The following is a 12,765-nucleotide window of genomic DNA, read 5'->3' on the forward strand; positions in this document are numbered from 1 at the left end:
TCTATGGTGTTAATGTACCACAGCTTTTTTTATCCATTCATCTACTATTGAGCACTTGGCCTGTTTCCAGATCTTAGCTATTGTAAATAGCACTGCTATGAACATAGGGCCCATACCTTTATTTTCAACTATTTTGTTTTATAGATAACTCCTATCATAGCTTATAGCTAGATTTTTATTTTCTATGCATATAGCCAGTTTTCTTTAATGCAATTAAGAGCTTTTCTTTTAACAAGGAAATCTAGCCTATGTGCCTTTTATGTGATTGTTGACTATTGCATATAAAAAGTCCACCCACCTTGCTGCCTTTGTTGTAATGATCAAATTTTCATTTGTTGTATTTTTTCTCCTAAAGTCTTTATTTTATATATCCTGTTTATACATATATAATTAAATATAAAAATACGTAATTATATATGTTTTTATATCAATATCTACAATTTACAAGCATTCACTCATGCAAAGAAACAAATATTTACTTCCTATGCCCCTCTCTTCCTTCTGCCTCTTCTAGGACTAAAATCTTCCATGATTTTAATTTTACCTAATCTTGATTCTTAATTTTTTTTTAAAATATATATAAAACAATCATATACTTGACCATAAATGTTGCTGTCTTTCTTTTTTTTAATCACTATTTTTTTGTTAATCCTCACTCAAGGATATTTTTTCTACTGATTTTTGGAGAGAGTGAAAAAGAGGCAAGGAGGGAGAGAGAGAGAAAAAGAGAGACACATCGATTGGTTGCTTCCTGTGTGCACCCCAACCTGGGCTGGGGATGAAATCTGCAACCCAGGTAGGTGCCCTGAACCTGGAATCATAGCCTCCATACTTCAGTGTGCGGGCAGATGCTCCAACCTTTGAGCAACACTGGCCAGAACTGTCCCTGTCTTTTTTGTTCAGAATTGTTCTGGCAGGTTATCTCCTCCTCCTTCTTGGATGCATTATTTGTTTGACCAGAGTTCTTTTTGTGGTATTTTTGTTTGTTTGTTTGTTTTTCAGTAAGGATCTTAGAACTCACATACAACTGATAAACGTGGTGATGCAGATAGCTTATGTTAGGGGGAGGGGTAAACATATTTCCCCAGAGATAGAATGTTTATCAGGAGCACTTTTAGTGCCCAGGGGCCTTCTTAGTGAATGATCTTGTGTCCACAAGTTCTGAGGCTTATCCTTGGGGGCAAGGGCCAGAGTCAGCTGATCCCTCTCTCTCACTTCCTCCTCTGCTGGCCTGTTTGTATCCCTTCAGACTTTGCTTCACTTTGCCTCCAAGCACTATGCTAGATTTCTAACATGGATTATACTGATTAATCTTATTTTGCACTAGCAACAATTTCTAGCCTCACCCCATGCCAAACAAGAGGAAATGAAGGTTCAAGGAAGTTAAATAATGTTCTTCAACTAGTAAGCAGAGAGGTTAAAGTTTGAACCCAGATAGGCAGTCTAATCCCAGATCTGCCCTCCCAAGAGGGTAGCACTGATACCAGGTTCCAGTGATGAGATAATTAAGTGAAATGATTTTGAAATAAACTTTTATCTTTTACCATTTATTCACTACATACTGAGAAAGACAGAAACGATCCCTGACAGCCAGGCACTCAGAGCTTGGCCCTCGTGCTCTCCTGTTGAAAGTAATTTCATACAATAGCAACATCCAAAGAGGTTACTCTGTGACTGTGATGGGTCATGAGAAAAATAAGACTATTCCATCACATGTCTGAGCAAAAAAAAACATGAATCTTTCTTAACCACAATAGTGACCAAACACCCCAAAATTCTGACTAATATGAGTGACTACTGCCTCTGTATCAATTACAGAATTAATCTCACTCACGTCTGCCTCAAACCCTCCCTCCACATCACCTGACCCAGGGCCAGCTCTTTCTTATCAGTCATTTCTAATACATCTTTATTACAGTGGCCATGACATCTTCTTACTAAGGTGGCCCACGTGTGGCTAAGGCATTGAGAATTCATTTTATGAGCAATGGGAAATAATCGAGGCTTTTAGAGTAGGGTAGGGACATGACCAAAGTTGTGCTTTAGGAAATGAAATCTGACAAAACATTTAAGACAATCTGGAGGAGAGGAGGAGACTCTTGGCAATGACAGTTCTGACTCTGTTCCCGTAGTCCAAAGGATGACGAGGACACAGAAGCGACAATGCAGTGGCATGTGATAAATACCTATGTGAAGGTGGTGGCAGCAGAATGAAATGAGGTCGTGTGCACTAGGACATCTGCAGGAATACTGAGAGTGGGTGAAAATTTTGATACGGTCTTACCATCAACATGATTTAACATTCAGGAGGCAGAGACTCTCGCAGATCAGATTTCCCATAAAAAGTTCAGTCTTATACTGAGCAAAATAGAAAATTCTTGTATCTATAAGTTCACTTCATTAGCATAAGATAGTTATGAAAAGCATGACTTTTGATTCACCTTACTTGGATTATAAAATGTGAGGTTGGATTTAAGCCTACCATATGGATAAGGGATCAGTTTAGCCCTTAAGTGTCTTTTGGAAGCTCCCATGAAAGGCATTAGAAGTTTGTGAGCATACTAGAAGGCAAACTTGAGGCCTAGTTATGCATATTCAGCAGACCTGTCTAGCTCCTCTGCTCTAAGAAACTAAAATAGATGAAGATGTGCCTCCTAGGAATTAATCACACTATTATTCAAATGGAAATAAAAGAAATGCATGGCTCCAATGGCAGAAAACTTCCCACATTATAATCCACAGGCTCAGCACAAGGGGGCACTTGGCAGTTTAGAAATAGGAACTATTTTGAAATGAGCTCGATTCCAAGATTTTTCCAAACTTGGCTTTTAAGAACTGAGCTCCTTCTCCCCTAGAAGAAACTGTACCTAGGAGTAGAGTATAGGCAGGGAGGTCACAAAACCCATGTATCCTACAAGTAAGTTTAGTTGTGGTACTAACCCAGTGTTGGATCTGGAAGAGGATTTTATTCACATATAAGGAAAATCAGAAAAGACATGCTTCCTCAGTTTTCCTTTGGCTAGATAAAATTTAGATCTTGGTAGGAAGAAACAGAAGTCAACTTTGCCCAAGTTTTTCCTCTCTGCACTGACCTACCCTAAAGTCTTCTCCACAGGTCCCTCATGTGGCTACAGTGCTTATCACCCCACCCTGGGCAGATGTTATTATCTCTCTTCCCTAACCCTTCACATCTCTAGACCAAGATTTGGCTACATTGCTTACTGTCTCTGTGACTTTGAGCAATTTAAATTACCCAATTATCTATCTGTAAAATAAAGATGATATAACCCTAGTAGGGCTAATCTAAAAATCGAATGAAAAATATATATGTTATGCATAGTACACCCGACACTCCACAGGTCCCCAATGATACAGCAGCAGCTTATTATTACTTTGGTTATTTAAATTAACTAAGACACCTCACCTAAGGATATGTTTATTGATTTTAGAAAGAGAAAGGGAGAGAGAGAGAAACATCTATCAGTTGCCTCTCACATGCACCCTGACCGGGGATGGAACCCGCAACCTAGGTATGTGCCTTGACCAGGAATCCAACCCACAACCTTTTGGTGCATGGGACAATGCTCCAACTAATTGAGCCACCTGCCCAGGGCAGTACTTTATACTTGCAAAAAAAAACTACACAAATGTATAACCTATTACATTTAATGGTTATTAGATGTGAATTAACATTTTAAATGTTTAAAAGATGCACAATTCTCATGTTTTCAGCAAATCCCTAAGAAAACATTGTTTTTCCTAACACTCACACACAAAATGCATCTGACTACCCCCCACAAATCCTACCTGAGACCCCACTATTGGTTAAATAGGCTCAAATTTAAACTTTCTCTACATCCATCAAAAAATGATTAAAAGATGACTCTAATCCTCAATATAAATTCCATTTAAAACTTTTAATGCTAAGGTTTTACTTAATGTTTTAAATAACCTAAATCACAATATCCTCCCTTGATATATATATAAAAAAAGATCCACAACAAAAGTTTCATTAACTGTTGCTTCAAAACCTCAAATCTAGTAATACTGATAATAGAAAAGGCCATCCTGAAAAGTACCACATTTGACTTTTTATAAGTAGTAAATATATACAGAGAGTAAAAATAATAGTAACAACTACACCAAGGTTAAATGTCGATTTCTACCCTTCACTTTCATGCTCACAAATCCTAGAACTAACGCTAAATTGTGAAATTTGAGTCTGTCCCAGCCACAGTAGCAGACTTAATGCACCATTAATCTGGTCTGTTCTCAGCTGCCAATTGAAATTTTCACAGTCATTTGATTTTTAAGGAAAGGAGAGTACTGCAGAAGTGCATTCCAGAGGTCTTTTCATAAAAACCATCCTGTGTGCTCCATCTGCACGTGCAATCTGCTGGGGTATTTTCAGCCAGCTTGCCTGGGCAGATTAATGCATACAATTAGAAAGCAACCTCACAGGCATTCAATAAACTGCCTTCATTATTACACTCAGGAGAGTCCCTTTGGATGTCAATAAAAGCCTAGTTTTCTGCCTGTTAGCTAAATAATTGACAACACTAAAAATAATCAGAAGCAAATGAACGAAGTCAGGAACAAGGTGTTAAGAAAGAGCACATTAAGATTCCCGTGGTGGTGCCCCAAGATGCCATCATGAGCTTTTTCGCTAGCAACTTGGATTTACAGTCTGCTCAAGTCCATGATCACCCTTCTCTACAGAAAAACAAGGACAACAAAACCGTTCCTTGTTTGCTATTTGAACCACACATCACAGCACGCTGAAAATGGTAAGGACATGAGGTATTGACTAGTTTGAAAGAATTTCTTACTTGTGTTTCTATTTTGTGTTTCTTGGTTTGACAGTTTTATGAGAATCTAATTTTGGGGTAGGAAGGTGGGGGGAAGATGAAGAACAGCCTGGTGAAATCTTTGCGCTATTAAAATTCTAACAGCTCTCCTAGACAAATTTTCCCCATAAACTGACTCTAAGAAGGTATTACCAAGACTTCTCATGCAGAGTTTCCATCTTTTCTAAGAAGTCCCTTTCATATTTTTAGTTATTATAATGGTCATTCCTTTCGTGAACTATTGGTCTTTATTTTTTAATATATTTTATTGATTTTTTACAGAGAGGAAGGGAGAGGGATAGAGAGTTAGAAACATCGATGAGAGAGAAACATCGATTTAGCTGCCTCCTGCACACTCCCCACTGGTTATGTGCCCGCAGCCAAGGTACATGCCCTTGACCGGAATCGAACCCGGGACCCCTCAGTCCGCAGGCCGACGATCTATCCACTGAGCCAAACCGGTCAGGGCAACTATTGGTCTTTTAATGTCAAAATAGTTAAAAATACTCTTTAAAAAACTTATAAATATACACTTCTTGTGTTTCTCAATAGGCTTTAAAAATCAATTTGAGATACTTCACATTTTTAGCCAACTTCTCTTTTCCCTGGTTAACTGGGACTCTCACAATAAGCAGAAGAAAGATCAAGAGTGAAATGTGCGTGTAATTGAATTCAGCTCCACTGATGGTTGTGAGGTGGCTGCAGGTATAACATTTTTCTTCAAAGAAAAAGGATGATTGATCTCTGGCATTCAGTAAAGCACAAATTCAAGAAGCTGGAAGACTATGAAAGAAAGGAATTGGGTGACACAATCTCCATGTCCTTTGAAACTATCGCTCATCCTTCACCTTACCATGTTAAAACTCTCCAGGAAAAGGACTCATTCAACGTCCCAGTTCTTACCTACAACCCCACGTTGGTAAGCAGGCCTCCCCTTTTTCTAGTGTAAAACTAGGATGCCACAGGATAAATATATTTGTTCTTATTGTATCTCTAGGCTACAACTCTCATCTATTCTCTACCCATAAATAGAGCTCAATAATAGAGCCCTTCATTTATTGCCTCTCTTCTGCCATCTCTCTAAGACAGAGAATTTCTGGTGTTTAGCTTTCTACCAGCTCCCTCACCCCACATTCCTACCTTAGAAGAAGAGTAGGGAAAGACAAGGTGTGAATTCTATGTCTCAAATGAGGACAATGCCTATTTTATTTTATTTTTTATTTTTTAAATACATTTTTATTGATTTCAGAGAGGAAGGGAGGGGGAGAGAGAGATAAAAACATCAATGATGAGAGAGAATCATTGATTGGCTGCCTTCTGCACGCCCCCCACTGAGGATCGAGCCCGCAACCCAGGCATGTGCCCTTGACTGGAATCGAACCTGGGACCTTTCAGTCCACAGGCCGACGCTCTGTCCACTGAGCCAAACCAGCTAAGGTGGCAATGCCTATTTTAACTTAGAGAAGATAATGTCATTCATTAGTACTTCCACCCAACCCCATTTCATCCCCCACTCATTTTCTAGCCTGGGTAGTAGAGGCCAAGTACCTAACTTGCTTAGGGGCCAAGTGAAGCACTGACAAAGTTCTTTCCTGGTTCCTACCTCTTGAGTCTTAAGGCAAGGAGGAGCTGCTTACCGCAGAGGCAGAATAATTTCAGTGAAATGAGAAAACAAGAACACGCTGTACTTATAAGAGCAGCATGATTTAGGGTGTTATATATGCTCACCCCAACACCAGAATAACCTTAAATTCTGCAAAGGAGGTACAATGATGGGAAGAGAAGAGAGGAGGGAGTCAGAGAGCAATCCATGTAAAAGTGTGCGAGGCCAATGACTAGGTCTCATGGGCCAAAAATCTCTGCACAGTCCTGGCAAAATCAAAGTTGTCTGATCCCATTCAACAAGGACCTCTATAAAAAGTTTCAAGTCCCTAAAATATTCAGGCACTTTTATGCCCTTTACAGAAGATATTTTATTTAATCTTCACAGATAGGCCTATGTAGGGAGATTATCAAACCTATTTAATTTTTTTTTCAAATGAAGTTCAAAGAGGTTTAGTAGTTTTGTCCAGGGTCATATCTTGGAAACAGCGCTAGGACTTTGAACCCAGATCGGCTTGGTTTGAATTCTACCACATTTGGAATTAACCAAAGGAAATATGTTCCTTTGGTTTTGTCTACTCTTTTAAGCAGTATGCAGGTAACCTAACTACATAGAGTTAGCACACAAGCTTATCTTTAAAGCCTATATAACAGAGTGGATTATCTACATCATACAGCACAGTAGTTAGTTGTCCTGTACGTGTTAGCTGCTGTTATTCACAAATCACACTGGAAAAAGTACCTCAGTGTATGACCACCAATTGGCAGTTTTGCCAATAATTGCTAATTAATTTCTCAATTCTTGTCTACAAAAATACCCATGTGTGATAGTCCTCAATCCATCAGATAAATGCCTAGTTAGTTTAGATTCTGTGGTGGTACTTTTTTTCAAACACCCGCTTCCTTATGTCTGTGTCTTGGAATTCAGTATAATCAGAAGTACCCCAAGTCACCAAAAAATAAAGCCCTCCACGTTATTTATAATGAAGAATTCCTTAGAGTTTGCAGTAATATTTCTAATCAAATGACTACTAAAAAATACTTTGGTGAGTATAGATATTTCCAACCTTAGGACCTCGCTTACATAATGAAGAAGTTCAATTACATAATTAATATAACAGCCAATAATCAAATACCAGATGTTTTGAAAAGTTACCACCACCTAGCAGAATGAATAATATGGTCATAAAGGTACAAAGCTCTGAAAACATAAACTTACTATTGCTGATGCTCTCTAAATGCTTCTCTTCTGAGGTTTTCTTGAAGTCTTTTTTTCTCCTCTAGTTTTTTGCTCTGAAATTATAAATATAAAAATGTAATGTATTAGAGAAACTTAAACAGAATCATGGTGTTCACGTTACCCAGTGGCCAAAATCATTAGGCTTTAGCGGCCTCAATAGTCTAATACGGTACTGCCGGGGCTTCCCAGATGGCATCCCTCTCACGGCCCATGGGTACTACACTGACAGCCAGGAGAAACCAGTTCTTTCATTGGCTCCCCTCTGTCAACCTGATTGGTATAATCACACAATCAGTATTTCAAATTTTCATTCCTTAGTTTAAATGACAACAACATTTATATTTTAAGCAGTGTTTTTAAAATGTTCTAAGAGAAACATGAAATTTCCACACCAAGTATGTTAAATTAAAATTATAATGAATGGTTAAATAGTTCAGACAACATTTACATATACTAAAAAAATCAGAAAAAGATTTTCAGTAAGTCAACCCAATGCCTTTCTGACTTAGAATCAGACACTTAAAGCTGCTGAGAGACGCAACAGAAAAATGCCATTAAAAAGCCATCATTTAAATAGAAAAGAATTCTCTCTTTATAAACTGGTTGTTTGGTACCTGGCCAGTGTGGCTCACTGGTTCAGCTTCAACCTATGAACCAGGAGGCCACAGTTTGATTCCCAGTCAGGGCACATGCCTGGGTTGCAGGCTTGATCCCCAGTGTGGAGTGTGCAGGAGGCAGCTGATCAATGATTCTCTCTCATCATTGATGTTTCTATCTCTCTCTTCCTCCCCCTTATCTCTGATATCAATAAAAAAATTAAACAAAAATAAATAAATAAATAAATAAATAAATAAATCCTATATAATGAAAGGCTAATATGCAAATAGACCGAACGGCAGAACAACTGGAACAACCATACAACCGGTCGCTTTGATATGCGCTGACCACTAGGGAGTATGTGCGGAACATGGCGGGCCTTGGCTGTGGTGGTATGGTGGAGCAGTTGAGCAGGGGTGCCAGACGAAGGCAGGGAGCTGATCGCTGTCATCAGGGCGAGCCTCTGGTGGTTACTGAAAATTCTTTGCTCCCACGCACCATGGTCCTGCCTGGCACTGTGCAGCAGGTGAGCAGGGGTGCCAGACCAAGGCGGGCACCAGTTGCTGTCATCAGGGCGAGCCTCTGGTGGTTACTGAAAATTCTTTGCTCCCACGCTGCAGTCCCACCTGGTGCTCGCACCCGCTGCCAGCGCCAGAGCCACCGCTCACAACCGCTGCTGGTGCCCAGCGCCGGTCCCGATCGTTTGGCACCATCAGCAGATGTGAGCGGGCAGCTGCCAGCCCTGATCACCCTGAGGGCTTCTCTACCTCCCCCTGCTCCTGAGGGGTGATTGGGGCAGCAGCCACCACTCACACCTGCTGATGGCGCTGGCCCCAGTCGTTCTGTGCAGTCAGCAGGTGTGAGCAGGGCCAGCACCTTCAGCACGTGGGAGTGGCAGTGGCAGGAATGGAGCTGCCAGCCAACAGAGAAAGGGGGGGGGCCTGCGGCAGGAGGAGCCAGACAGGGGCACAGAGGATGGACCAAGACCCTCACCTGTGCCTACTGTTGCCTCGCAACCCACAGTTCCTTTCAAGGTGCACAAATTAGTGCACTGGGCCCCTAGTAAATAAATAAAGTGGTTGCTTGGAGAGTCTAGAGACAAAGAACTTCATATTTGATATTACTGTCACTATGGCTCTGACATACTTTAATCCAACTTAAATAACTCAGAATTCTTGTTTTTTTTGTTCGCTATGACACAACTGTCTTTAAAAAAATATCTTGCCTATGAACAAGTAAAATTCCTAGACAACAAAGTTAATAGGGAGATGAAACGGGTTCTATAACACAGGAGAGACTTGAAGTTTTAAATGAATCCAAGGGAGACTGATAAAAGTCATCACTTCCAAAACTCAATGTCAGTTTGGCTTCACCTTTCAAAGAGGTAGAAATATTCATATTGTTCATTTCCACAAAACTCTTCATTCACGCAGAACAATTTACTAGTCCCATTTTGAAAGGTGAAGTGGATGATTTCAGTTTCAGGAAAAAAAACAAAGGAAACTTACTACAGCCAATACGAATCAATTACGATACAAGGCAATTGGATTATTAATGAAACATAGTTCTAGGAAAAAAACTAATAGAGAATTATAAAACCGAATAAATACGATCCCAATCTATAAAAAAGTCCTGACTCATGAAACCCAAAGTGGTCAATTGTGATGAACTTCCTACATCTCAGGGGCGGGGGGGGGGAGGTAAAAGATATCAAGCAAGCAGTAGGTATTGATTAAACCAGTATTAGTAATGCTACTTTGAGAATAGTGAAGAAGAACCACAAGCATCCAGAGACCAAGGGTGGGTTCCTTTAGCTAAATCAGAAATTTAAAAATTGTTTAATCTCTCCATTAATAGATTATCATTGAATTCATCTCACACACACACAAAAAAAACAGTAGCTAAATTCCTTCCAACAAAGATCTGTCACCCTGACCGGTTTGGCTCAGTGGATAGAGCGTCGGTCTGCGGACTGAAGGGTCCCAGGTTCAATTCCAGTCAAGGGCATGTACCTTGGTTGCAGGCACATCCCCAGTGGGGGGTGTGCAGGAGGCAGCTGGTCAATGTTTCTCTCTCATCGATGTTTCTGACTCTCTATCCTTCTCCCTTCCTCTCTGTAAAACAATCAATAAAGTACATTTAAAAAAAAAGATCTGTTTACTGCTCAGAAGTTTATAGGAGAAGTATTTTGCAAAATACCGAAGTATTTGAAAAATTGTATACAATACCTACCAATGTACAGGTACCCAGGTACCCAAATACTTGGACCTAATTATACTGTTTATTTCTTTCAGTTTTACAATGAGTTAAGGAATCACCCAAAAATATTTACACATATATACACAAATGCAGAAATGTAAAATATCTAAGAACATGAGATCCAGAAGAAAAAATTATGGAATCAGCTTTAGGTTCATTATCACTGACGGAGTGACCTTAAGTCATTAATATCACTGAATCTCAACAAACACTTACCAAATGCCTAATATATTCTTGTACTATGTTATATGCTGGGAATGCAGATATGAACAGAACAGTGCCTACTCTGAAAAATTTCAGAAGTTAGCTGGGGACATAGACAAGAAAGCAATGATGGCAGTATGTAAAATACATGAGAAGATAGAGGTTTACAAATAATGTAATACAAACACATAGAAAAAGCACAGAAGTGGGTCATCGGGAAATGCTTTCAACAGTTCTCGAAACATTCTTTCAGTGCCTACTAAGTAGCAGACCCCATGCTGGACTACTATGTAATTGAATAACACTCGGAATATGCTTTCTAACCTCAGGTTCATGGATGAACTGTGGGTTAGGAGTATGCTCATTTTTACAGAGTGGGCTCAGAGCCTTCTTCTGATTCCCCAAGGGACTTATGATCATACTAGAGGCCCAGGTCACAACATTCGTGCACTGGGAGGGTCCCTCTGCCCGGCTTGCACCTTCTCCCAATCTTGGACCCCTCGGGGGATGTCTGACTGCCAGCTTAGGCCTGACGGGGAGTGGGCCTAAGCCAGCTGGCGGAAATCTCCCAAGTGGTCCTTAGCACTGCTGCGGAGGCAGGAGAGGCTCCCACCACTGCCGCTGCACTCACCAGGCGTGAGCCCGCTTCTGGCTGAGCAGCGTTCCCACTGTGGGGATGCACTGACCACCAGGGGGAAGCTCCTGCATTGAGCGTCTGCCCCCTGGTGGTCAGTGCACGTCATAGCGACCGATCGTTCCACTGTTCAGTAGATTGCATATTAGCCTTTTATTATATAGGATAAGAGGATGAGAACCATGGGTCTAATGAAAGCTAGAAATTCTTGATAAAGACCAATCTTAAACAAACAAGAGCTTTCCAAGAGAAGGGGATGATGGGAGTAGGGCTATTGTACTCTATTGTATGGGTTACACACTGCCTGAGGGGGCCAAGTGGAGAGGGTTGGAAAGGCTGAAAAAGAGCCAGCTTTACGCTCACCACACCTAGCACCACAGCATGGGGTGCTTCAGTGCAGCAGAGGTGTCTTTCTATTTTTCACAAAGGTGCCTTCTATCACCAATCTGAGCACCTGCAGACCTGACTGTCTGAATGGGGATCACTTCTAATTTGCACAAAGGCAATGCTGGGCTGGGAGTGGCCCGGAATAGAAAAAGGGCATTCCCACAGGCAGCGGTTCTCAACCTGTGGGTCGCGACCCCTTTGGCGATCGGACGACCCTTTCACAGGTGTTGCCAAAGACCATCCTGCATATCAGATATTTACATTATGATTCATAACAGTAGCAACATTACAATTATGAAGTAGCAACGAAAATAATTTTATGGTTGGGTCACAACATGAAGAACTGTATTTAAAGGGCCAGAAGGTTGAGAACCACTGGTTTATAGTATTTTCAATGTACAAATGCACAAGAGAATGTGCCAGTTCAGGGAACTCCAAGGTGCTCCTGGATAAATTTAAAGGTTTTTGTAATGAGATTGGTGAAAGATAAGGTTGAGAAAGTAAAAATAGATAATTATAAAGGGATTTGTATGCCAAGTAAAAAAAAGTCTGGACTTCATTAAAGGCAGATAAGCCATTATGTTATTTTAAGCAGGAAACTAAGCAGCTCACTCTGAAAGCATCACAGAGAATGGACCACAAATATAAAATCCAGTAAAATGACTTTCACAGTAATCCAGGCCATAAATAATGAGTCCCAGATTAAGGCAGCCAGGATAGAAAAGAAAGGACAAACTCTAAAAAAAAAATGTAGAAGATAGAAACAACATGAGGGGAAAAAATGAAATAATATAAAGTATGACTATCTACACTAATAAAAGAGAAACATGGTAATTAGTGTACGACCGCTACCCTTCCCATTGGCTAATCAGCATATCCTTATGCAAATTAACTGTCAGCCAAGATGGCGGCCGGCAGCCAGGAAGCTGGAAGCGAACATGAGGCTTGCTTGCTCCAGTGACTGCAGACTCCAACGTTCCCCACCTGACTTGCCG

At 40.5% G+C, this 12,765-nt stretch overlaps 1 protein-coding gene across 1 annotated transcript in view; it reads right to left on the reverse strand.

Moving 5' to 3' along the window:
• EPSTI1 (epithelial stromal interaction 1 (breast)) overlaps nt 1-12,765 on the reverse strand; it is a 113,830-nt gene that overhangs the window by 60,938 nt on the left and 40,127 nt on the right. The window contains exon 7 of the mRNA XM_005853257.2: nt 7,669-7,742. Within this exon, the coding sequence (XP_005853319.1) occupies nt 7,669-7,742 (74 nt within the window). The remainder of the gene's footprint in view (nt 1-7,668; nt 7,743-12,765) is intronic.

The sequence above is a fragment of the Myotis brandtii genome, unplaced genomic scaffold (genome assembly GCF_000412655.1).
Source record: "Myotis brandtii unplaced genomic scaffold, ASM41265v1 scaffold102, whole genome shotgun sequence".
NCBI lineage: Eukaryota > Metazoa > Chordata > Mammalia > Chiroptera > Vespertilionidae > Myotis > Myotis brandtii.